We start from the raw sequence: 26,642 nt of genomic DNA on the forward strand, positions 1-26,642 counted from the left end.
GCTTTAATACAGCTCACTTCCTGGTTCAGGAGCTTACTTACTCAGGAAGTTGGTGGCTAGTTTGAGAAAGTGACAATGAATTGTGTTTTCCAAATAAAATTCAGTTTTACTCCAGTTTGGTTTGTTTGAGGTTTACCTGGTGCAGGACTTGATCTTTCTTTGCCTGAGTTCATGTGAGAAAGTTAACCTTTAGCTCTGTTTTTACCAATAAAATATTTTGGTTTGGCAGCTGTAAAGATTGTTGTGACTGGGAAGTTGGTGCTTAGTTTTGTTTTAACTCTTAACACTTGTGTGCTGGTTGCCAATGAAGAGAACCCAGCAGGCACCAATTTCCAAGGGAGGAGTCAGGAAGGGACTGCAGCAAGAAGGTTTAGTTACTCCCATCACTGCCAGATCATTAGATAAATGTCAGATTTCTGCATCCCACCACATGCTCCTGTGGGCTATCTCCTCTTCCAGCTTCTGCAGGCACCCAGGGTGCTTTTGACAGGAGTGATTTTTCACTGAAAACTCATCATGGAAAGTTTAGATTTCTTCAGTATTTGACTGGTACTCAGGAGGCTCATCTCTATTGAGTGGCTATTGTGCTGCTTCAGTTATTTTGATAATTGTGTGATGGTGTTTAATTGCAACATCTACTTTCCCACTGGCTCCTCAGACATTTGTGCTGGTAGTTCCTGTAACACTTAAGCAAGCAGCACAGGCAAATCCCCTGGTTCTCATTGAATGAGTTGCTTGTAAGCTTCCAGATCCATTCTGCCCTCTAATTACAGGCATTAGGCAATCTAGTAATTCCATGCTGAATCCAAAGGCACTCCAATTCTCCTTGTCTTCATGACTGGAGGACGTGCACAGGTGCACGTTGCAGTGCACTCTGTGTGTGTCTGGCTGGGTTTTATGGTGTTGGGCAGCCCCATCCATCTCTGGTACAGCCCAAGGCTCTGTGTGCTCTGCAGTGGTGGTGGTGGTGTCCTTGAGAGGTCCAATGTAATTGGAAAATTTCCCTTCTGGGAGATCTCTAGAAGTTGCTTTCAGTGGAGGCCATTGTGAGTTGAGCTGAGAGTGGCAGGTCTGTGCTGTGTGCTAGAGCTGGGGGAGCTGGTACAGCAGTGACCAGCTTCTGTACAGGAATAGCTGGAATTGTGTCCTCAGGGACTCAGGAGCAGGCTGGGCTGAAATTCCTTCTTAATTTCTGTGAGTTGCCATTGGCACAGGCTGTTATGGGCACTTCATAAGTGCATATTTGTGACCTTCCTTAAAGCTGTTGCTTTCATATCATAACAGGGAGTTTCTTGGTTTGACCATGACACATGCAGGGAGCTTTGATATTTCTAGTCCATCCCAAGTGGTGAAGGGACCCTGTTGCAAACCAGAGGTGTGAAGCATTGCTCTGTAGCTTTCCTCCCTCTACAGCCAGGTAATTAAGAAGGTCTGGTCCTATCACAGATATACCTGGAATAAGTCTTCTGGCTTGTACAGAAGATCCACAGGAGAGTGAATCTGTGTCACTGACCTTGGGTAGATGGGATAGGTTCAAAGCCAGGCCCCAAACAAGTCATCTTGGTCTCAGACTTCAGTGTGACTTGGATTGGGCCCATGTTAGAGATACTTGTGACACCTGTGGGTAAGAGGAGATGTTCTTTTTCCTAAATAACTTTTCCACCATGATGATGTAACCCGGCGTCAGTGGGTGCACTGCAGTACATCTACTCCTGGATCAGCTGCCAGGGGCTGTTTACTGCAGTTTCCAGGCTGAACTTCTCAGAACAGGCTGACCAGGGCACTTCTTAGGTGGCTTCATCCTTTTTCTCTGCCTTTAGAGCTCAAGGCATGTGGGCCCCACAGTGACCCAGAGTAAATATTTTCTCTGATCTACTGACCTGAGCAGTCCAAGGCAGTAAGAGTGCCTCATCACTGAAGTGGAGCCCATGAAAATAAACACAGGGATATTATTGCTTCTCAGTAAGGGCAGAGTAGGGCTTGTGAAACAGCATCCTCTGCAAGAATGTCTTGCTCACCACAGACATCCACAGGGATGCCCAGACTTTAATGCAGGATTAGTATTTTGCCAGCAATTTTCTGGTGAAGATGAGAATATCCCCTTTTTACAGGGACAGACTTACAAGTTCCCTGTTTGAGATGTAGCAAGGGAAGAGAGTTGTTTTTTTCTCACCTGTTTGTTTTTGTTTTGTTTTGTTTTTTGATGGCACCTAAATTGAGTGAGTTTTCTGTATCTTCTCATTCCCTCTGCTGTTGGTAGCTGGTCTGGGAGGACTTTTGCAGGCCAGTATTGTGCAGTCATTGCAAATGTCAGTTGTATTTATGTTTCTGTCCTTCAGTTGCAGATTGCTGCTGTCCCACAGTAGACTGATGGGCTGAGGATGAGAGATAAGCAGTTTTGTTTTCCAGTGTTACAGCCTGTTTGTTAATGGGGAGAGGTAAAAGGGTATTGCCCCTGCTCTCCCCAAGGAACTGACTGTCCTTTCTCTGTTCCTGAGGGCAGAGCCTCAATTTCCCAGTCCTGCCTTCCTGCCTGGATTTGTGAGGTTTAATGCTGCCAGAGGATCCAGCAGACTCTGTCTGATTTTGCAGCCCTGCAATGGTAGCTCCACTCTGCTACTGCAGTGGCACTGTGGGAATATGTCTGCACAGGCTCATGACACCAGTTTAGATTCTGTGTGCCAGGAAAACAGTTCTTTTACAGGGCTGAGAACTTTGTATGGACCTCTGTGAAGTGGAAATGCTTAAATTCTGCAGGAACAGGTAGATTAGAAGCCCTATTTTCTATGGATGAATGGATTCTTGTGATCTTGGTAGCAATGTTGTTGTTTTCAGTATTATGAAGAGTTAGAATTCCCATCAGGGAGGCTCAGCTGGTTTGCTGAGGGCTGTGGCTGGTGCTGTGTTGTCCTTATAGCCCCCAAATTATCTGCAGCAGAGGGAACGCCTCAAAGCCGTGGCACGCTCCTGGGACTGCAGGTCAGGACAAGGCTCTCCACAGTTCCTCTGCTAGAGGCTGAGTGTGCTTAGCCAGGAGCTGGTAATTGCCTGCTGCCTTAATAATAACAATTATCAGGTTTCAAGTCTTGCTTCATGTTTGGAGGAGGGTGATCAGCCTGTCCTTTCCTGGGCCTGAGCTGAATTGGGAAAAAACAACTTTTGAATTCCTGCTGTTTTGTTGAAAGATGGTGTTTTAACCATTCCTGTATAGATTTCCTTGAGTACAAATTGCAGAAATACTACAGAGCCCTTTTGTTGGAGAGAATATAGAGCACAGCCAAGAGATGCTGGACCTTTAATAGACAGAAAATGGTATGGGACTGAGTACACAGTGATATTTCAGCAGGAGGTTGGGGAGAGCTTTGTTAAAGATGAGGCAGTGCTTTCTTTAGAAGATGCAAGTGTGTTTTGAAGACTTGCACCTGAGCTGCCTCTTAGTATCCTTAAAATCCCTTCACAGAATCTCCCCTTCTGGGAGAGGAGTCTCGTGAACTCCAGCTGAGTGCCAGTTCATGGGGAAAAGGCTCAGTGAGGGGAGAGAAACTTTATGTACATGTGCACTGCTCTCACGTGTTGGGAGGCCAGGACCACCTGATAGCCATGGTGACACTTTAGCTGTGCTTGTGCCTCCTAGACCAGTGAGGCTTGGGAGTGGTGGGAGTTTATTTTCTATTCTAAGCGCTGCTTAACTTATCTGTGTCCCTTGCTGCTTCCCATCCATGTATTTTACAAGTTAGATTTTTAATTTCCTGTGTTGTGTTAAAGCTGTGTGCAGCCTCAGCTGTGTTTTCATAAGGATTCCTCCCTTCTAGCTGACTGGCTAGAGTGATGTTTTGAAGCTCCTGCCAGCCTGTTTTAGTGTCTTACTAGAGAACAGCTGGAAGAGCTCTAATGAAGTCCCAAGTAATTTACAGGGACCTTTTACAAAAGAAATTATTTTATTCAGCTGGAATGGTGCTTGCTTGAAGCCTGACTTGCTCAGTGACTGACAAGGAGGCAGGCTGGTAGCACTGTTGATCCTGGGGTTTGTTCAGCAGGCTGTTCCCAGCTTTGGCGAGAGTTTCATACGTGTAGTTCTTAAAATAACGAGAGCTGATGCTGCACTGCTCTGATTAGAAGAGCCAGTTGAAAATTATTTTAATCCCTTCAATGTTTATTTTCACACCATGGTCCCTGGGAAGCCTGTATCTCAGGAGAGGCCACTCCACAGCTTCTATATTTGCAGATTTTGATCACTAATACATTCTTTTAAAAAACTTGGCTTGTGAAAATATTTTGAGATATTCTTGCTGTATCTGTGGGTGGAGGGTGGCAGGTGATGGTTGGCAGGGGTCATTTGGTAAGGTCTTTTGTCAAGTACTGAACTGTGGTTCACCCAAACACGGGGTTTGGGATTAGATTTCTGGTTTGGTTGGGTGATGATGCACAAGGGTTAGGCCTAGACTTGGATTCATAACCTAAAGGTACGGATCCCTGCTGGCCATGTGCCCTAACCTACTGTGAATTTAACCTATCAACCCTTCCAAGGTCCAGCATGAGCCTTAATGACTCTTTCAGGTTTAAACCCTGGTCCCAATTGCCTTTCCTCTTAGCTCCACCTTTAGACCTAGTCTTTGTGATAAAGCTCTGACCTTGGGTATCCAGCTGCTGCTGACCATAACTCACAGGTAGCCACAGCCCTGCCTTATGCTTGCCTGGATCTGCCTGGCAGCCCTTGCTGAGGGAAGCCCTAAACCTCACCAGATGCCACTTTTGGACACAGTTAATGACCCAGATTCAGCACCCAGGGCTGGCCTGAGTTCACCATGAGGGACTCGGGGCTGAAAACAGCCCTGACCACAGAATAAGCTGGGAATGCAAATGCTCTCCCTTGTTGCCTGTAGGAATCATTCAGAAATGGTGTGTGGGGAAAATACATCATATGTGGGAATAAAATGACAAATTAGAGTTAATTGCTGTGAGACACTGCCCTGTGGGCTCCTCAGAGAACTGGCACTGTAAGTTTTTCATCTGTGGTTGTTTTTCTTTCCTCCTTGCCAGCTATGCGGACACTTAGTGAAGACACCATCAGGCTCTTCCTCCAGCAGATAGCAGGTGCCATGAAAATGCTGCACAGCAAGGGCATCATCCATCGGGACTTGAAGCCCCAGAATATTCTCCTTTCCTATGCTGGGGGCAGGAAATCAAATCCCAACAACATTCGCATAAAGATCGGTAAGGAACCACTCCAAGGTCAGCCTGACCACTCAGGAGTTTGGTGATGGACACATGGAAACCTCCATCTGACTTTGGAGAGCTGTCTAGGAGGAGAAAAGCTTTTCTCCACTTTAAAAACACTGTAATGTTTCTCATTCTTAGCTCCTCTGGTAAATGCAGCCTTCTGCTGCCTGCAGGCAATAGGAGCAAAGGCTTTCTGCCCTGCCAGGACACAGATTTGACACAAAGGAATTGGGCAGGCCTTGCTCTGCTCTCAGTTGAATGGTCCCACCCTCAGTAAAAACAAACACCAGCCTGCCCTAATTGGCTTGTAATCTCCAGGCTTACCAGGAAATAAGCAGAAGTTGTGACTTTTGTCTTCAGCTTCTAACAGTATTGAGGTTAAATGTTGTTGTCTGAAAACCTGACACTCGTTGCTCTCCTGGCTTGCCTCAGAGTGGGTTGTCAGGCAGACCCAAAAGTGGGAGTTTTCTCAGTCTGAACCAGAGACTGGCTTCTCAGCTGCATCTTGAAGAAATTCACATTCTGCACATTAGGCAAATGGCACAGATGGACAGTAGTTGGGATGAGTGCTCCAGAAATCCAGTTACAGAGCACATATTCCCTGCAGTCTCTCAAAAATAAGATGACAACACCCTCACATGTGGGCTTTTGGTTATGTTACACCTCAGAGCTGAAGCTGACACCAGTTAGGTAAAACACTTCCTCACCTTAACCCTGTGCTGTGGAGAAAGTGTTAGTGCTTTCCTTCAGCTGGGAAATGACTTCCAGTGGAAAAGTTTGAAATGTTGCTGCTTGTTCGACTGAAGCATTTTGATGTGGTTTTTTTGTTTTGTTTTTTGTCAAGTGCAGAGTTAATATGTGTAAGGAAGGGATTGGGAGCTGCAAACAGGCAGGAGGGCTGTGGGCACAACTGCTCTGGGTGTGATGTAACCTGCAACCCTCCTTGTGCTCCCTGAGGAGTACATGGTCCAGGGAGAGCCTGGCTGTACCAGTTCAGTAGTGACAGATGACAGTGTAAACAGCTGTGTCAATGTCCTAGCTTGAAATATCTGGTAACCTTGAGAGAACATCTCAGTGTCATATGATCAGATGCCCAGTAACCTGCAGAGGTAATTCCTCTTGGTATTCCTTGTTCCTGGCTCTTCTACTTGCTTAATGAACTGTGGCTCAGTTATCTGTCCTAGTGCTGGGGTTAGCACAGTTGGTACTCTTCTAAAGGAACAGAACAAGCCTCATTTTGGTAGGGCTGGTCTAGAAATGTGGGTAGTGGTGAGTGGAGGTTCCTCCTGCATGTGTTTCACATTGCAGCCTTTTCAATGGAAGGCAACTTTCAGTTCCCCAAATGAAAGGCTGAGACAGCAGCAGATGAACTGGCTGGTTTTGAACTGGCACATTCTCACTGAAGTCAGGAGAGCCTTCCCAGCTGACATTTCAGAGTGCAGGCAAATGGGTTCTGATCCCTGAAAGAGGGATGGGAGTTTGTTCATCTGAGTACTGTTGGGCCTTGCTCTGTCCTTTTGTAGTGTTTGTACTGTGCATTAATAACTAGCACAAGGATGCTCCTGCTCAAGAAGAGCTGTCAAAGTCTTGCTAAGATGGGATAGAGGTTGCAAAAATTGATGGGGAGTGAAGGTAAAGTAGGAAGAATGAACTGGAGAAGGTGCAGGCTCTCCAGAGCTGGTGTCTGCTCCTGACCTACCTCTGTTTCTCTTTGCAGCTGACTTTGGGTTTGCCCGGTACCTGCAGAGCAATATGATGGCAGCAACATTGTGTGGCTCACCCATGTACATGGTAAGTGTGATTTTTCTAGAGTATTTTCTGTGTTGTTCTTGCTTTGCTCCCCAAAAGCAAGGCTTTGTTTTTATCTAGTCTTTTCCCCAGAGGTGAAATTTTGTTTACTTGCCTGAAACCAGCACATTCCTGAAGTTCTGGCTGCTGGTAATGTCAGACAGCAGGTGCCTGTGCTGTCATGTAACTTCCAGGTGAGATGTGGATAAACCAGCTTTCAGGATGGCTGCTTAGACTGTGAAACTGATGTGTGTAAGAAACCAAACTGATCCCTTTTACCCTCTTTGTACTTTCCACTCTGGGATCAGGTTGTGATGAGGTGATCTCTTATTTGTGCTCGTGGCAGCAGTCAAGGTCTCGGTGTCACATCAAGTCAGTGAAAGGAAAAATGAGAAAACCAGACAGAAATAAAAATGTCATAACCAGACTTGTAATAGTTCCTGGGGACGTGGGTGTCTGAGCTCAAAGTAAAAAGATGATGTGAGTCAATTTAGGTTGAGGTTTTTACAGGTGCCCTGGGGTAAAAGGCACCTCATTTCAAACACTGTCTAATCCACTCTTAAGTTTTTTGTCTGTAGTGTTTGGGCAGAGTTAGGCTGGACTGTGCTGCACTGCTCAGGCCTAGTGCATTTGGTACTCTGCTCCACAGAACTACCTCAAGCAAAACACACTTCCTCTGTCTCCCTTATTTGAAGCCTGATGTTTATTTGAGCTATGCTATATGTGAAGATGATGTAACTCTCCTCTCCTGTGAGAGTTTCCTGAGTTGTCTATTTTTAGTGATACTTTTTCTTTCAGAGTCCCTTGTGAAAGTAATTGAAAACACCCAGCTTATTTTCTGAAAGGGCTGGAGGAAACTAGTGATGATGTTTTTTTCTATTTGTTTTTTATTTTTATTTTAAACAACACTGGATGTTACAAGAAATCTCAATGTTTCATATTGTTCTCTGTTTATTGATGGGTTTGAAGGAAGATGGGAAGGGAGGGTTCAGTTGGGATTTAGGGAGGATTTTGAAGTCTTTGCCTACTGCTATTGTAGGTCTTGTGCAGGAGCCCTGGGAGCATCTGCTGGCAAGGCAGGACTTTATTCCCTGCTTTAGCTCACAGCCTATTGCTGCTTTATGTCATTTTGCTCTCTAAAAAAAAACCAGAATGGTATTTTACCCCTACAAAAGGAGCTTTCTGTCTGAACCCCAGTATGAACTATGCCATGGCAAGACTTGAAACCTCCTTGTGCTGTTCTTGTCCTGCTGCTTTGGCTTTTTTTGGTGTCCTGCCTCCTTCCCTTAGGGACAGACAAGCTCCTGTCCACAATTTATTTGTTGCCATTTTTTTTTCCATTACGTGTGGCCTTTACTTCTAACAGAGCTAAAAAATTGATCCTGTTCCATGCTGGCAGCAGTGCAATGACATCTGTAGTTACAAACACGAGGGATTAGCCAGCCTGGCCTCCTGTCCCTGCTCTGCTGCTGCTCCTGAGGCTCTGCCTGCTGAGCCAGGGGCTCTGGGGGCTTGCACTGTCTCCAGCTTTGGGAGGGAGCAGCTGAGGGCACAACGTGGGATTAGAAACCAGAGTCTGAGGCACAGCAGGGCCCAAGCTGTTGGACTGGAACACTGCCTTTGAACCCAAACTGTGACCTTGGCACCAGGCCCTGGAGCTGAGTTAATGTGCTGCCATCTTGGGCTAAATGAGGGAAGTGCCCAAGTGGTGCAGCTCAGGGTGGAGGCTGGAGTTTACCTGTGCAGTGGAAGCCTTTGCTGCTCTGCATCTTTCTCCTTGCTTGGGTTGAGGAGATCTGTGTGTGATTTCAGCGGGGTTTCTTCTGGTGGATTCAGCAGAAAATGGTACACTGGGAGAAGGGGAAGTACTGAGTTTCCCAAAATACACAATATTAGGATATATTTTTGTCTTCTGAATGAAAGTCTATGCTTCCCCCACTTAAATAGGGAAGTGGCCCTTTCAATGTAGTGTTACAGTCTTATTGGGAGGCAATCTTTCATGGTTATTGGGGAATCTAGCTCAAGAGGTTTTATAGCATAATAGTGACTTATCTCTTGGAGTTGCTTAAAAAAAAAAACAAAAAACCAAACCACCAAAACTATTCCTTTTATAAAAGAAATTTCTCTTCTCTCCCCCAAAAGGCACCAGAAGTCATTATGTCCCAACACTATGATGCCAAAGCTGACCTCTGGAGTATAGGAACCATCATTTATCAGTGTCTAACAGGAAAGGCTCCCTTTCAGGTGAGTTGCTTAGACTTGATGTTTATGACTCTCTCCTACTTTTTTAATCTCTTATTTTTTCCTGCTAATCTGGTTACTCTAAGGCTTCTGTCATCTCTAATATCAACTCCCATAGATCCAGCCCCATGAAGGTCTGGCTAACACCTTGCCAGTGTTGTGCTTTATATGTTGTAATTCTGGTTGTGTTACTAGAATATGACTGTTCTCTGGGCTGCCTCTCATTAAAATGTATTTCCCAGTTATAGGAGCTTAGGAAGGGTCACTTATTAAGAAAATTACCATGAATCAGTTAAAGCAGTGGGGTTTTTTTAGGCCTACACTTAGGAAATCAGTTTCTATTTACAACTGTATAGTCAGTGTATAATTTATAGTTATAATTCTGTTGGATATAGAAGGACTATAGGGAAGATTGTAATTGCAAGTTAATGTTCAGGATGATTTGGTGCTAAGTAGTGTATTGCAGCTAAATCAACTTGGTTTTCAGAGCAGTTAAGGAGGATAATATCAAAAGGTTCTTATCTGTCATCTCACAGCAGTCTCTTCCAGCCTGAAATGTTTATGTTCATCAGATCCAAACCCCTCCAAATATAACACAGCCCTGTAAAGCTCCACCCTGTACTTAATGCCATAACTTCTGGATGAGCTGCAGCATATCCTTTGTGAACAGCATTCTCTGATTTTTTTTTTTTTTTTGAATGGTGGAGAATTCACCACAGCCTTACTCCTGTTGCTTCAGAATTACTTCACATATTTTTCATCATCCATAGCTGGAATTCATATAGACTCAGTGTATTTTTTTTTTGTTAGCCACACTGTGTGCTACTTTACTTCTTCCATCTCTGAATGAGATCAGCAGACTCTCTCTTGAAATTACTCTTTCAAAGTATTGTTTTTGTCAGATTTTTTTCCCCCTTGCTTTCTGGTCCTCTCTTATGTCCTGACATATCTTTATCCTGATTCCCTAACTAAACGAAATGGGAAAAATAAAAAAAAAAACCCCAAAATTAATAAAAAGGAAACTAAAACAAATAGCACAAAAGAAAGAGGCAAGTTTATGCTCAAGTAATAAGGCAAATTTCATGAAGTGAAGGACTTTATGAGCTTTAGTTCCACAGCTCTTTAGGATTTCACACAAGACCTGGAATGTTTATGCAGTTACATCATCAGGGAGGATAAAGTGAGTTCTGAGTCTGTTGCAGGAAAGAGTGGGCAAATACAGGAGTAAACTAATGGTATGTTTTGGTTTTGTCTAAAGCCAAGAACACTTTTTTCCTTCAGGGTAATTTTTTCCCTGCTGCTATAAGAATCTTCCACTCCAATGCTTTATATTCTGTCCACCAGCTTCCTCTGTATTTAGAGCAAGACTTCATTTCCTTTGCATGTTACTTTTTTTATAAACCCCTGCAAAATGCACTGAAACTTCTGAATGGCTTCTGTTTAACGGCTGCACCCCCTTGTCATCAGTGCTGGTATCTTTGTTTGAGAGGAGAAAAGGACTGTTAGGATGAAAGAAAATAAATATTTGTGTGTTAAGAAGAAAATGGAGGGGAGGAGAAAGCAAGCTCTGACTGCATGCATAGGAGAGCCTGGCACAGATTCTCCCTTGTATCTTGGTGCCTTTTAGTTATTAAAGGCACTTTGATACCTCCTCATTCAAATGATTTAATTACTGTTTAATGGGGTGACTTTATCATAGGGGTTCTTTGTCTCTGATGGAGGCATGGCAATGCCCTGCCTTGGAGTGGGCAGTGAAAGGACACTTCAGTCCCTGCCCAGCAGTTCCTGACCTGGTTTTGTGCCTGCCTCATTAGATAACTCTGTCCCATAAACATCTGTTGGGCTGGGAATGGGGGTTATTGGTTTCTCTATTCCAGTTTTCCCCACACTCTTTCCTCTTTTGGAGGTTGTGTTTGGAAACAAAATGCCAGGCCCTGTTTGTGACTGCAGTAGCAGCTGTGGATGTGTTTGATCAGGGAGAGAGAGGAGCTCAGCCCAGATGGTTCTTTGTGCCCCATCTATTTGTTTTGGCCATGCATGTCACAAATTGCTTTCCAGCTTGAGATGCAGGTGAAAGAAGCCTGTCCAGGGGGAGCTGGTTAAAGGTTAACTGGCTTTCTGTCTTTGTTGGCATGACTGTGTTGTAAGAATTTGCTGATGGGCACTGAGCAGGCAAGAAGCTGGTGTTTAAAGGGCTTTTAGGAGAAAAGAGGGGTAGGGAACAGAGGTGATTGGGACACCATGAGCAGGAATGAGCTTTTAGGAGAAGAGAAGGGTAGGGAACCAGGTCATTCTGCACCATGAGCTTTTGGGAGGGATTACCAATGGGTGGGAAGAAAACAGGCAGATTGCACATAGTGCCACCAGCAGACCCAGTTGCACAGGGAAGCCAGGAACTGGATTTCTGAGTGAACCTCTTCAGGCTAAATCCTCACTGTGCCTTCCCTCCCAGGCTGGCAAAGACAGCCCCTCTTCTCTGTCTAGCTGAGATTCCCATGGGAATCTGGAGCTCATGAAACATTCTGAGTTTGGGTGCCACTGCCTGAGCCAAGGAGGCACCTTCAGGAGGAGGCAGACTAAAAGCACTCCAGTGTTATCTGCAGTGAGGAGGAATGAGCTGCCTAAAAATAAAATAGGGCTTCGGGGAAATGGGTTAGATGGAAAAAAGATCAAATGTGTGGAAAGGTTGAGGCAGCTGTCAATCCTGAAAGTGCTTGTAAATCAAGACAGAGATGTGCATGTGCATGAATGTGATTTCTGGCTGTCTCAGAGTTAAAATTAACTATAGCTGGGTCACCCAAGGCAATTTCCCAGAGCCATTCCTGTCCCTTCCATGCCTCACTGCACACAAAGAAGGAGGAAGCTGCTGATGCTCAGATGTGAACAGTTGGTAGGATGGCTGGTGAAGCTTTCTTAAGGAGCTTTTTGTATTAAACATGGCCATAAACAAAACAGTGAGACTGCCATAGGGATGAGATTAATGGGATTCATAATCCCTATAAACAGATTTGCTGAGCTCTGTATTAATGTGGAATTGTTAATTTGCCTTGCCTAATAAGTGGTCTGCACTCACATCTCTGCTTTTCTGTCACTGAGGACAGGACTTGAACAGTGCATTTCCTGCTGACCAGACCTGGGAAGTGCCTTGGGAGTGTAGTGGTTTACTCTTGTCCATACCTGAATTGAAAAGTTTGGGACCCCATTCTCACTGTGAGGAGGTGCTGGCTGTGTAAACAAGTGACAACCAGAAGCAAAGCTGGAGGCAAGAGAAGAAAGATTTACACAAGGTCTAAAACAATCCCAAACCAATCTAGTCCTTGTCAGATGGCGTTTTAAATATGATTAGTTAAATGACCTCAATCTCCTCTTTCTTTTTTTTTTTTCCCCTGTGTGGGAGGAATCACACTGATATTTCTGGTGGCTTCTGTTGTGTGACCCCTTTTAAATCTGGGCAGCTCTTGGTAAGCAGACACCCCACTGAGCACATGCAGGTTGTGTCAGAGCTGGCTCTGGCAGTGGCAGTGGGACATCAGATCCTGCCAAACACCCTGAAACCTGGTTGTCTGAGCCCTTGCAGGAATCTGGAGCTTTCTTTGGACATGGTGCCCTGTGTTTGGGGGAGAGTGAGCCAAAGAGTAGGGAATTGATAAGAAAATCAGGGCAAGTTTTTCTGCAGCTCTGAAAGAGTTAACCTGCCTGTTTATGTTCTCATCCCAGCTAGCTGTTAGGTGAAAAATTAATTTCTAAGTCTGGTGTACCAAGTTCACTGCTTTAATTCTGAGTTAATTCTGTCTGCATAAGTACTGGGATTATGTATCACTTACAGCAACTGCTATGTTGTGAAATGGCCTTGAGGAACACCAGGAAAGGCTGGATTTTATGCCAAGAATTTGAACCCCTGGTATATTTGTTAGGCAGCTTGCTCTTCTGTTCCCAGCTCTGTTCCTTTGGAGTGCCCTGTGTTCATGGGGACAGGAATTCCTGGAACTGGAGGGTAATTCTGCTGAGACTGGGTGCAGTGAGTGACTTGTTGCTGTAGTCAGTGGACCACTGCCTTTTGGACCAGTGTTTGTGGGTCTTACCCTGCTCTGTTGGCAGTAGAGAGAAATCCATGGACTACTAAAGAAAAAGATTCAGGGTGTGGGCTTTTGTTTGCTTGTTTCTGGTCCTTGGGCTTTCAAGTCCTCTGAATGCCAACCTCTTAGTTGTGGGAGTCTTAAAATATCAGAAAGCATTTTCAGGAGGTTTTCAAGTTTTTCCCTAGAGCTGCTGAGCTAGAAGCCACATTACTTATTTATTTTTTATTTTTAACATAACTGAGTCCCCTTTCTTCACCTCTAAATCCCCAAGGCAAGGATTCAAAGAGCACAGCAATACACCTGCTATGGAGTGTTGGATAGACAGGGAAGGTGTGAAAGTCTCTGGCCCTCTTCTGTCTGGATGTTGGGCTTTTGTGTCCAGCCGTGGCCCAAGCATGACAAATCCACTGCTGAGTGCTTTTGGAAGCACCACCCTGCCTGCTTTTCACATGCAATTCACTGCCAGGCAGCCAGCACTGAAGGGGATTTGGCAGGGTTCTGCTGAATGCCTTTGTTGGCTCAACATATTTCCACTGCTGCTCAGGACAAAGTAACAGAGTGGCAGGATTGAATTTGCCCAATTGCCTCTATATATAGAAAGGGTAGACAAAACCAAAATGCAGCTGCTCCTAGTGACATGAGAGGGGGACTGAGGGTGTGCACTGACCTGCTGGGGTGCCCTCCTGGCCCTAGGGAAAGCTGAGCTGTTCTGCATCCCTGGTTCTGATAGATGGGTGCTGGCCCACGGGTAGAAGTTGGCTCTGTGTACCTTGAATGGAGTGGTTGTTTCGTGCCTCTGGTGTTTTTCTTGGGCAGGGTGTATCTGCCTTGAAGGCAGATTTCAATTTAAGTTCTTAGCTTCCTAGGTGAGGGAATTCAAGTGACATTTTTACTATATTACAAACTTGAGTTGGTTTTTTTTTCCATGCTTCTTAGAGAAGCAGCATTTATTGAAAGGAGAGGTGAGCAAAGTGGCTGAGGGTCCTAGTGCTTTATGAATTGTATGACAGCAAGAGAGCAGTGGCGAGGTTACAGAGAGCAGAACTGTGTGACTCAGTCAATTAATAATGAAGTTACATGAAGCTGCAGGTGGTTTTACCAAATTATTGGTGATCCATGGCTGGCTGTGCTGGGCACTCACTGGAATGACTCTCTTCCCCTGGAATCTGCTCTGGGGCCAGCCTTGAATCACAGGCTCAGGCACAGCCCAAGGGAGGGAGTGTGGTCTGGGTGGGGAGGAGCCTGGCAGGGCAAGTGGGGCTGGAACTGAGACAGCAGAACCTGCAGGAGCAGCATCCCTACGGGGACGTCTCTTGAATCTGTACAAAGAGGAGGAAAACTTCATTGAGAACTTAGTTTATGTCCAAGCCAGTGCTTAGAAACCTTCTCTAATGAACTGGTCTGCATATATGTGCTGCTTTAAATATACTCCCTCTTTATTGCCAGGAAAATTCTGACAAAACAGTGTTTGAAGTAGATCAGAGCTTCATTGTATTTGTGAAACAATTGAGCTGTTGCAACAGGAAATGACCAGAGCAAGCAGCCAAGGCTTGTATCTCTCTGAAGTGAATGAGCCCTTCCCTCCCTGGGCTGGAGTTCTGCCCCTCCTTTTACTTTGTCTGTCAGGAATATTTGTCATCACTCTGGGCAATGTGGCCAGGATATTTGGTGCACTGTGTATGCTTGCCTCCCTAAAGTTTGCCAAATATTAATGTAATTACATTCCAAGATCTGCCAGGGGAAGGTGTAAAATGGAGTTTTCCTGAATCAAATTGAGTGGCAGCAGCTGGAAATTATGATGCAGTTTGGCATCTGTGTAACAAGGTGCTCTGCTTTAATTTTGATGTTCTTTTGGTGTAGCTTCTCTTGGTAAGGCTGTGTAAAAAACACTGCCCTGATGAATACTACACAAGTGTGTTGATACTATCAGCTTTTGAGACTACCTTTGGTTTCTTTTGAGGTTTTTTTCACTGAGCTCTCAGTTATCCTAAATTTTCATCTTCAGCCAGAGGGAGTAGGTGGTGTTGAAACAGCATCTTATGTGGCTGCTTTTCCAGCCATCCAGTGATCTGCAGATTGGCCTGTCTGATTTGCCATTTTAAGCATCTTAATTGACCTTAAATGCTTCTAACTTAGAAATAGAAGTAGGTGGAAGGCTCAAGGGGTTTTTGAGCCTGCCCTGAACATCAGGAGAAGCTGCCTGTTGCCTCCTCATTCACACTTTCCTACACACTGTGCTGCACTAATAATTGATTGCAGATGAATCCCTCTGATCTTCCTGCCCTGTTTATGTGTCTCCATGTCTGTGTCGTGCCAGTCAGCCTGCTCTGCCTTTAATAAAGCAACTTTGCCTAAGCAGAAAAGCTTGAGACTCTAGGGTTAATTTACTGGCCTGTATTATTCATTGCATGAAAACAAGTGGAGAATTTATATTAGGGGATTTTTATCTGTCTGTGCTTGTCTACTGGTGATTTTATTTTTAACCTCAGCTGTAAACCTCTTGTGCCTAGCCCCCACCTTTTTTTTAATCCCATCTCTCAGAATTTGGAATCTTGTCATCAACATCCCCCACTGTGTTTATTACTGCACAAATAAAATAGTGCTGTGGCTTGAGACCTTCTGGCTTCCTGGAACTAAAGTAGAAAATCCTAATTCAGTTGCTGTTTCTCTGTGTTCCTAGCCTCTTCACAGATCCCTTGCCCATCATCAGGCTCCCTGCCCCTTTTCTAAATGCCCTGCAGCATTAATCCATGTTCTCAGCAGGAGCTGCCATTCATCATTTGGGGCTCCTCACGTCTACAATTATTTTGTCTCCTGGGTGAGGCTATTAGGCCAGCTCAAACCTGAGCATCAGAGCCCAGTGCAGTGAAGCTCAGCCTGTGGAAGGGCAGAGCAGGACAGAACCAGGTCAGGGACAAAAGGGCAGCAGGTTGGAATATTGTATTTTCACTGCAGCACAGGGCTGCCTTTTCAGTCTAAAGCAAGCTGCATTGTCTGTGCTGGTCCAGCAATTAAAAAGAGCCTCTGCTCTTCAGAGCTACAGTGAAATAAAGATGCTAATCCCTTTCCTTCATTGTCAACTGCTTCATGTGCTGGTTTCTTTCTCCCCCACAGGCCAGCAGCCCACAGGATCTCCGCCTCTTCTATGAGAAAAACAAGATGCTGATGCCCAAGTAAGAATTTTTCCAGTGTCAATGTTTGTAGGCACTTGTTTACTCTGTGTTTACACCTGTCCTTGCATGCTCCTGGCTTGTCACTTGGGGAGGTGACTGAAGCATTTGGCCTCCTGCCTTTGCCCATCCCTGAAGCCAGCAGTGATGTGGCCCAGGGGAAGTCGGACAGCAGCAGACAGCCAGGGCTGGGGTGTCCTGTCCCTCTGCAGGCACTGTTCTCCTACAGTGCCAAAATTCAGGGCTCTTGGTGATTCCAAGAGCCAGCCAGAGGTCCTGTAGCACACGAGGCTGCCCTGAGGCCGAGAGCCTTGGGAGGGACTCAAGGCAGCTCTGGGATGGTGTGAGCAGCCAGGCTGCAGCTCTGCTGGAACCTGCTGCACCTGACTGAGGATCACATTCCCACTTCTCACGTGTCAGGGCAGCAACTGCTTGTGTCCATCCTGCTCTTGGGGGAAACACTATCACCTCCCTGGAAATGGACACTGCTGCAGTTTGCAGGGGGAAGAGAGCTGCTCTCATCCCAGCAGGGTGTATGTTACCTCTCTGCTGTGATTTGTCAGGGTATTTTGGTTTTGTTGCTGTGGTCCTTTTCATTTCTGAGCTTTGAAAGCAGAAGCTCATGCTGGCTCTGAAAACCTCAGCCTGGTACAGAGACAGGACTGAAGTTCCAGATTGTGTATCTAAAATCTGGATGGCCTTTTTTAACCAGAAAGTTATCCTCCAGTTGGCAGAGCTGCTAATGCAGCCATAGATGCAGGAAGTTCATTGGGTTACTGTATATGGATTTTTCTTTTCCCTTATCAATTCAGACAGCTCCAAGAGATAACTGGAAGGAACTGTCAAGAAGCTGGAGCTCTTATCAATTATTACCTGCATATCTTGTGATATGCAGTTAATTTCCCTTTAATTACTTCCTTTTTTTGATTTGGGGAGAAGACACAAATTTCTACCAGGATTATCTCTGGGGCACTTGGACTGAACCAGAGGGTGTGATGGAGTAAAACACCTAAAACCAAACAATTTAAAGCAAAAATGTGACTGCATAGTTGGAGCCAGTCTGTGTGAGCAGAAATTAGAGCTTCTGTTTTTGCTACACAGCCCAAAACATGGCTGCTCACCTTTAAGGTGGCCCCTCTTCTAAATGAGAAATTAATCCATAAAACTAAGTTTTCTTGTGTTGATCCCACTGCCCTGCTGTTGTTTGGCTCATGGTGCAGGGAAGGGGAAAATTGAACTCAGCTGTAAGAGGAGAGCATGTCTGTTCTTGTAGGGATTAGTCCTTTGAGTCCTTCACAGTCTGCATTTGCCATTTTCACTTATCTGCACTTTTGAACTACCAAATTCTTCCAAAATTCAGCTCCAAGGTGATTGTTTTTCTCACTGTGGAAGTCAGATCTGACCTGGCCTTTGTGTAAATGGCAATTTCCTCTTTCCAAAGTCAGCTTGTCTCTTTTGCATGGGCTGCAATCTGTGCTATTCCTGAGTAAACATGAATAAACTCCTTGAGTGCCCTGCCAGCACAGGATGAAACACAAAACTACTCCAGAGACCTCATTCTCAGACTGCAGCAGTGCCAGGATTTGGTTTCATTTTCCTTGGGGCTATGCAGGCTGGCACACACTTCTTGCCATGGCCAGGGAAGGTGTTTTAGCTTGGGAATGGAGTGGGGAAGCAGTCCCTGGCTGCACTGCTGCTGCTCCAGGTGAGGAGATGCTCTTCTGAGCATCCAGGGGAGCCCATGGCAGCAGAAGCCCAAAGGCCTCACAATTTTAATGGTGATGATCTAAACAATTAACATTCATTGTGCTGGTTTGCATGGCAAAGTACATCCAGGTCATAGGGGCAAGGAGACAGATTTGTTGCTCCTAGAAAATAATACTGAAGGGTAGCAAAGCTAATACTGAATGTTGGTCCTAGAAAATAATACTGAAGGGTAGCAAAGCTTGATGCTTTGGACATAGGAAGTGAGAGGAGACAAACAGGCTGCTAATCTGCACCCTCTTCATCTGTGTTGTGCCATTTGAAGTCCATGAGTTGATGTGCCTGTTTCTTGGCTTTAAAACCAGGGTTAAAGTCATAGCTGGGAAATGGACTTGTTTTGAATGAGAGCTTTATGTGTCACAGATAAATAAATGATGGTGATAACACTGCAGGGCTGCAGGACTCCAGCACTAATGCATTTTTCAGGAGGCTGCTTGCTGTGGTGTCTTTGGGTTATTCCATTACACAATGTGCTTCCAAGGGACACCTCCTTTGATGGGAGGCTCAACCTGAGTCTCAGTCTGAGATGGTGCACAAAACCAACAGACACCTCTCCAGGGTCTTGGTGGCCTCCTCCTGTGTCAGCCTGAGATGGTGCACAAAACCATTCTAGCATCAGGGATGGAAAAGCAGCTCCTCCAGTACAAACAAGGATGAGGGATGCTTGCCATCATTCTCTGATCCTGGGTTCAAATTCCTGCCCCAGCAAGGCCTAAGGCTTCACAGAGAAATAGCTGGATGCTACTGAAATGTGTAAGCACATACCTTGCCTGCCATCTCCTGTTTCTGTGAACAGTTTGGTACTGCTAGCTAGCCCCCTTTTTTTCCCCTCAGTATTTTTGAGCTTCTGTTTTACCCCTGTCTGTGGCAGGGAGTGTTGGTGGAGATGATAAAGGAAGGAAGGGTTTTTTCTCACAGCATTGGTCAGGCTTGGCCTCAGGGCAGTGACTGATGCCAGAGCCACGTGCAGAGCCACTGAGAGCTAAAATTACTGTGCTGGGCACACATGTCATTACCTCAGCTGACCCAACATGGGGAGAGGGGAAAGCCTGGCAGAGCGTGGGGGCCATGCTGGGAACAGCCATGATAAACAGAGTTAATACTGAGAGGAGCTGCACCCACCCACGCCTCTCCAGGAGAGCTCTGCCCCAGCCCAAAGCCCCCAGCAGCACTTCTGGGGATGGAGGCAAGTCAGCAGAGCTGAATCCACTTATGCAAGAGCTGAACTCTGCTTTCCTTGCCTTAATCCATTCATTTATTCCCTGCATTTTTCAATCTGCAGGGGTTATGAAGAGCTGTCCTGGCGTCTCCCCCATCTGCTTGTGGGGTGAGGGAGAGCACAGTGCTTTACCAGCTCTTTTGTGTTTCAAAGGCTATTGAAAATATTTTCTTCCTAACTATGCTGAAAAGTGATATAATAACTGCACAAATTTTAGCTTGCTGAGGTGGCAGTTGCTCACATCTTAGTGGCCTTTGATTAATCTATGCTGTATATCCAGGAACCACATAGACAAAGGTTACTTGCTAGTCTTACATAAGCTGCACTGAAAAATAAATGCCTTAATAAAATGGTGGTAATTGGTGATACATTTCACCACCAGTGTCGTAATTGGAAGCTTCCCCTTGGAAACTGCTTTGTTCTAGTGATCTTATTCCCATTAGAGCAAGTAGGAGTGATTTTATTTATTATGTGTGAAATACTGCAAGTGGAATGGGCTTAGCTGAGCACCAGAGGGATGACACTATGAAGGGAAGGATCTGCAGGTGCTCGTGGGAGAAGCCACTGAAGCAAGATGAGCTGTAGCCTGACCAATGGCAGTAGGGAGTGAAACTCAAAATAAATACATCAGTGATCAGCCTCCCTCCAGTGAGCTCCTGCTGTTCCTGGCCCAGCAGGCATGGAGTGAGTTTGCATCTGCCAGTTGCCTTCCTGAATATGTAAAAGCAGTTTAAGTAGACTGCCAGTCTCTTACTTTGCTGTTGTTTTCAATCCTAGCATCCCCAGGGAGACATCAAGCCACCTGAGGCAGCTCCTGCTGGGCCTCCTGCAGCGGAACCATAAGGACCGCATGGACTTCGGTAAGGCCTCCTTCCACTTGGAGCTCTGCTGCTCTCCCTGTTCTTTTGGCTCTGCTGAAGCCTCTCTGCTTTTGGCTGGTGCTAGGAGAAGCATCCAGACACCTGGATTTCACCTGTGCCTGGGGGGTTGCATGATCTTGGGGGTTTTAGTTTATGTGCTGGAAAGTCAGTGCTGATTTCAGTACAATTTTGTAAACCAGGGAGACTTGGCACACTTTCAGCATGTGTTTGTTACTTGCTTTTCCTGTCCTGGCTTCTGCTTTTATCCTCTCTCTGAGCTGTGGTTAAGTGTGCTACTAGGTAAAATGTGTCTTGTGTATCTGTGCTTTTCTGTCACAGTTTCTTCCCAGAGCTGTGAGCTGTACTCGTTTACTCAACAATCCAGTCACTACCCTCTGCTTCTCAGGGTTTGCTGTGATAATCTGAGCCAGGAGCTGCTTGCAGACCCTTCCCTGCTTCTCCAGTTTCTGTGGAAGGAAGCCTTGGTCCTTCTCAGGGCTCAAGCTCTCCAAGCCTTTATCTCAGTCTCCTGACTTGGCTGACATGAGGATTTCCCCTTTTGTCTTAATTCCTTCCAAAGTGAGATCATTCATTGTGATCCCAGTGGTTCTGACTTGGCAGCATCTTACAGATGTGTTTTAGCTGAGCTCAAAGGTCTGAAGAACCTCCTAGGAAAGCCATGCCCTAGAGGAAAGCAGACAGAGGTGGAGCCTTTCCTTGAATGACTGAAAGGACCAGGTCATCTAAAGGCAAACACATCCTGTGAGGGTTCAGGATGCTGCTTTTTAGTCAGACTTGAGTAAAATAGTTTGATATTTCTGGGATTTGAGGGTTGGTTTTCTGTTGGGTTTTTGTTTGCTTATCTGCTCAGGAAGGTTGTTTCCTCCTGGGCAGCACATGCTAGGTGATGAAGAAGAATTGTTTTGCACCCTTTGTTGTTCTTTTGGATTAGAGATACCAGGAAAGCCTTTCTGGGGATGGTCAGCTGGATAAGCAACTGTGGATTACCTGAGGTTGATGATAGTTCTACAGTGATTAATGCCAAGGACTGGTTACTGGAGTGTAGAAATGAGAGAATGAGCTTTTGAAGAGTTGTTGAAGCTCCTGACAGACTGGCTTGGATAGAATCACCTGGCAGGGTTATTCCCTGCAGATCTTTTATCTGGGCTGTGGATCTCTACCTCTCCTCTCATGCTGCTGTGCATTTCAAAAGAAGGTGTCTTTGAGGTTCTTGATTCCCTGCTGTCAGAAATTGTCTGGCAAACCTTTTTAGCCCATATAAGCTGGTTTTGTACCTCTTGGGAGTAGAGTGCATGAGTCCATGTCTAACACTTGGAAATTTGAGGTAGTAGCTTTTGATATCACTCTGGACAGCAGTTACAGCACATCTTGCAGTATTGAGATTTTTCCTGTCCTTAATCACATATTTTTCAATAAATTGGCATGTCCCCAGAGGAGAGGGTTTCCTGCTGTTCCTTGTTCCCTGAGACCCTCAGCCTGGAGATGTCACAGTGACCTCCACAGAGCTCAGCTGAGTCACACAACAGCAACTCATCAGCTTGAAACTTCATATACTTGTTGTGTGTCCCAGCTGCTCTTCTGCCAGGAACTGATGCTCTCTGCAATCTCCAGATTATCTAAAGGAAAACCAGGAGGGTTTCAAGTTGCAAGTTTCCTGCTGATGATTACAAGCTGGGTTGTTTGAATTTTGCTTTGCAAGCACAGCTAATAAGCAGTTTGGAGCAAGGAGTGGGGGAAAAGTGAAAGAAATCATCATTTCCACCCCCTCAGTTGAGTCAGCTTGGCTGAGGGATGGTACCCTCCTCTCCTGCAGCAGGCTGAAAAAGAAGCAGGAAACCCCAGCAGCTGAGCAGCTCCCACAGGATGGGGATGTTCTCCATCCACAACAGATCTAATCTGTGAGATGCCAGCTTTCCCTGCCAAAGATTTCCATTCCTTGCCTTGGGCTGAGCTCCAGACCACTGCACTCTCTGGCTGCAGGACCCTGGCACGGCTGTGGGGACAGGGATTGTTAAAGGTTAAAAAGCAGACAAACAAAAAAACCCAGTGACTGTGTTCTGGAAAGCTCAGTCCCCAAAGAGGAGCTGTTTACAGAAGAAGTTTGTAAACCTTGGGTGTTGCAACAGGAAATCCATTCTGGGAAAGAAGCTGGAGCTCAGTAATCAGCGTTGATCCATGGCTGACACTCCCAAAAGTCTGAGTTGCTGATTGTGATAGGAGAGGGCTCTGGCACAGAGCTGCAGTGAATCAGAGATGAAGGAACTGGGAGAAGTGGCTACTTGTGAGGACAGGCAAACATGCAGAGAGTGTTCAGCAAGCCAGGACAGAAGCTTTTCTTGGCCTGGATCTGTAGAATGAATTCCCATAATGAGGGGAGGAAGCAGCAGTTGTGTTTGATGTGAAAGGGAGGGAGTTCTGGACTGTGGTTCTGGGCTGGCCCATTAAAAATGCATTTCTGCCCTCAGTGCATGATGGGTTTGAGTCTCTGTCATGGAAGATCACTCGGTGAAAGTCTTTTTGTCCATCATTCCTATTCCCTGGAGTGAGTGGCAGTGCAGTGTGATAAATGCAGCTCCCCTGGATCCCTATATTTAGGGTGATTCACCATCCTGATTAGCCAGGGATCCAATTAATTTCCCATCCTTATTTCATGAGCAGGTCCTGCATCCAGTCTCCATCCTGTAGTCTTGACCACTTCTATATGCAACCACAGTCAGTCAGCTTCCATTGCTGCATGGAAAAATCACTGTATAACACTAACTTCCTGTGTTTTATCTGCTTTGTAAACTTTTTACAGGCATTTTCTTTCAATGAGTCATTGTTCTTGATTTTTTTCAGATGAATTTTTCCATCACCCATTCTTGGATGCAAGTGCCTCTATGAAAAAATGTAAGTATTGCATTTTTGATTATAACTGTTTTTGAACCATGGCCTGACTTCCTTTGCTGTTAGTTCAAAAGGAAAGAAAAAGACTGCTTTGTGTTTCCTTAGTTATTTAGGCAGGGATTCAGTGTTTATTACTGTGTCATGTCCAGATTTTGCCATCAAAATGTAGTTAATTTTACTGATTTTGTTCAAAGGGATGATTGGGGAATATTTAGAAACCTAAAGTGGAAGCAAATGTAGTTTTGAAATGTATTCAGCTGCTTGTGGGAAGTGCTTGTACAGGATTTTGCCTCATAGTCTTGCTTTTCATCCTCACCATTCAGGCTGGTGAATGGTGGCACTCTTGGCCCTGCTTGCCAGGCTGGCTGTGCAAAAGCCAAATTTTGTGGCTACCAGATCTTGTTTCATCATTTACATCAAAGTTCTTGATACATCTTGTTTTAGAAAGGTTACATTTATTACTCTGTGGAAGCTGGCCAAAACAAAGATTTCCATTGCAAGTTCTCTCTTCCTCCTTTTGATCCAAAACTTTGGAAAAGTTGCAGCCACACATATGGTTCAGAGGTTTGGTTTTGGTGGAAAACAATTCAGAATTGCTTCTAGTGCATGGGGCATCATAGTCCTCTGCCAAGAGACTTGGGTTAGTGGAATTGTCTGTGGTTGTCTTTTCTGGAGGGATTCTCCTGGACATTTAATCTCCTGAGTAAATACAGCACCAAGAATCTTCATCAGTGACTAATTTGGGGTGCCCAGTGCCAAGTCTTGGAGGAAACATGTCCAGCACAAACCCAGTTTCCCTCTTAGATGTGTGCCATGGGTAGACACATCTTGTCTGATATCCACATTACTCCTGACCCTCTCTTGCTTTCCTGCTGCCAGAGCAGCCCTTCTGAGTTGTCCCTGATGAGATTTTACCTGTGCACTCAGGTGATCGTCCTGCGGGCAAGAAAAGGCGCTTCTGGTTTAGGGGAGCTTTCAAAGCAGCCAGGGCCCTAAACCCCCCTGTGCCAGCAGGGTGTGGGGCCAGCCCTGGCAAACAGGGCAGGAAAGGACTCTGGCCCTACAGGGCTGCTCCTGAGCCAGCCCAGCTCCTGGCACCTGCTGTCCTGCGTGGGAAAAGCCCTTTGGAGTCTGATCCCCCTGTGGGCAGAAGATCTCCTCCTCAGGATATTCTTGCATGCCCACCAGCTCACCTCCTACCTCCAGCCATCCCACTGCTTCACTGGCCAGGGGAGCAGAAAACCCCAGAAAAACAGGAGAGGGTTCTCCTGACTTGGCCCCGGTTTCCAGCTTGTGCACAGCTGCTCTGTAAGAACCAGAGGTGCCATTATGAGCAGGAAAATGTAGCTCAGCCTTTGCCACCTGCTGCACCAAGGTTAATGGTGTGGGGTCAAGGACCAAGAAATAAAGCACCTTTACAGGTAGGTAAGGCCTGTGCAAACTCCAGACCTCTCTGTCACCCTGCTGATCCTCGCCTCCGGACATACATCCACAGCCTGGAGCCCTCTCCAGGCAGGAGAGACTGCTACTGGTTCTGAAGACATGGGAGAAATATCAACCCATTGCTGGAGATGTTGAAGCTGTGGTGCACAGCAATCTGCTAGTGGAGGAGAGAGTTCTGGTAGTCTGCTCTGAGGTCTCTGCCAGCGATGGATCAGAGCCCCTCTGACCTGTGCTGAAGAGCCTGGAGAAGAAAAGGCTGCCTGTGGTCATTTTGATTTCTGACAGGAGGGAGAAGAGGCAGTGTATCAGCAAAGGCTGGGTTATGGTGATCTCCATAAGAAGAACTCACCTGAGATTGATGGGATGCTGTCTGGCATGGCCGTGGGCTTGACCCTGGCACAGCTGTGGCTGAAGTGTCTTGGCAGGGCTGCAGTTCTCAGAGGGTGGCTGCCCTGAGTCTGTGTGCAGAGCTAGGAGGAGTCCAAAACCTTGCTGGGCTTCTTCATCTCAACACATGGCTCAGCATCACAAGTGAAGGAAATACCAAAGAGAAGAAGATCTGCATCTGAACCATGATGGTCGTGCTCAGACTGAATATCATGCCTGCAGTGGAGAGCTGAGCAAGGACCAGTGTCCCTTGTATTCTTGCTCTCCTTGAGAGCTGATAGTTAGCTACCACTAAGTCATTCACATCTGACTTTTTTTTTAATATAATGGAACTTTGGAATTCTGGAAAACTGATGAGTCCTCAAATGTAGATCATTCTGCAGGTGGATAATTTTGAAGCTGCTAAGGCAGGGGAATTCCCCCTTGTTGAAATACATATTCATGTTTTTTGAGATGCTTCAGCAAAATCAACATTTCTTTCAGGAGTCTTTCAATAAGGCATTTCTGACAAGCACCTCTTCTTCCCTGCTGTTTTGAGGGATGATTGTTTTCATGTCCCTCCCTGGAGACTGGGTTCAGGGCCCTTGGGCTTTGTTAACTAAGATGCTGTACTTTATTTTTTTGTTTGTTTATTTATAATTAATTTTATATTGTGGGGTTTGTACCTGTGACTAAGCATGTACTTTAGATGTGTAAAAATTTATTAATAAAAGTTTTAAAATGCTGTGTCTAGTCAGACTGTCGTCTGTCTGTAGCCAGCTCTGATCAGCATTTGCTATGGGGCTGTGTGTTGCAGTAATAATAACACATGAGAAGCCATAATTAGATGCTTGTGCAAGTCTTCTCTCAGTAAACACTTTGTAATTGGTACCCGTGCAGAATATTTTGGAGGTTTTTCTGCTCCTGCCTTTAATGAATGAGAAGCTGCTGCCTCCTTGGCTCTGAGTTTAGAGAGCATGAAAGGTGAGCGGTTATGGTTCAGAAGTGCAGGGGTGCTTCACTCCCTGAAATACCTGTCAGGCTTAGCTTGACTTTTGCCATCTTTTTAATCTTATTGTACATCAAATACTCAAGTGAAAAGCAGCAAAAAATCCCCATGACTTTTGCATATAAAAGATTTTAATGCTGCAGACTTTTAAACTCTAAAAAGCAGCTTATTTGCACAAGTCCTTTCAGAGTTTGCACTCAAACTTTATTGCTTTGTCAGAGATTGCAATTAAAGAACTTTTTGATGAAGGGTTTTAATTGAATCAGATAATCAGGAAAGTGCATCTCTCCAGTGTATGTAGAACTCAGATTCCAAATAAAGCTTTTCTATAAGACTTGAGGGTTGGATATTTTTAGGACAACTGAGCCCCTGGTAGGATGATGTGTCAGAAGTTATTTTTGCAAATATAGGATCCAGCATCAGGATTCATACAGCTGGAGCACAGGCTTGCCTTTATGGCTCCCAGCTCTCCCATTTTGAAACCAGTTGGCATTGGTTACACAATGTACATAATGTTTTGCTGCTGGAGCAAGTTGGAGAGGACAATTATGAAAACAGACTTATTTACATTACAAT

At 45.4% G+C, this 26,642-nt stretch overlaps 1 protein-coding gene across 3 annotated transcripts in view; it reads left to right on the plus strand.

Moving 5' to 3' along the window:
- Window positions 1–26,642, plus strand: part of ULK1 (unc-51 like autophagy activating kinase 1) — a 76,032-nt gene that overhangs the window by 17,898 nt on the left and 31,492 nt on the right. For all 3 annotated transcript variants that reach the window (XM_071445298.1, XM_071445300.1, XM_071445299.1), the window contains exons 7-12: window positions 5,041–5,214; window positions 6,938–7,011; window positions 9,151–9,252; window positions 16,443–16,501; window positions 20,259–20,341; window positions 23,201–23,251. In XM_071445298.1, coding sequence (XP_071301399.1) covers window positions 5,041–5,214; window positions 6,938–7,011; window positions 9,151–9,252; window positions 16,443–16,501; window positions 20,259–20,341; window positions 23,201–23,251 — 543 coding nt within the window. The remainder of the gene's footprint in view (window positions 1–5,040; window positions 5,215–6,937; window positions 7,012–9,150; window positions 9,253–16,442; window positions 16,502–20,258; window positions 20,342–23,200; window positions 23,252–26,642) is intronic.

Source organism: Agelaius tricolor, unplaced genomic scaffold (genome assembly GCF_023055355.1).
Source record: "Agelaius tricolor isolate 1412-34295 unplaced genomic scaffold, bAgeTri1.0.p SCAF_20, whole genome shotgun sequence".
In the NCBI taxonomy this organism is placed as follows: Eukaryota; Metazoa; Chordata; class Aves; order Passeriformes; family Icteridae; genus Agelaius; species Agelaius tricolor.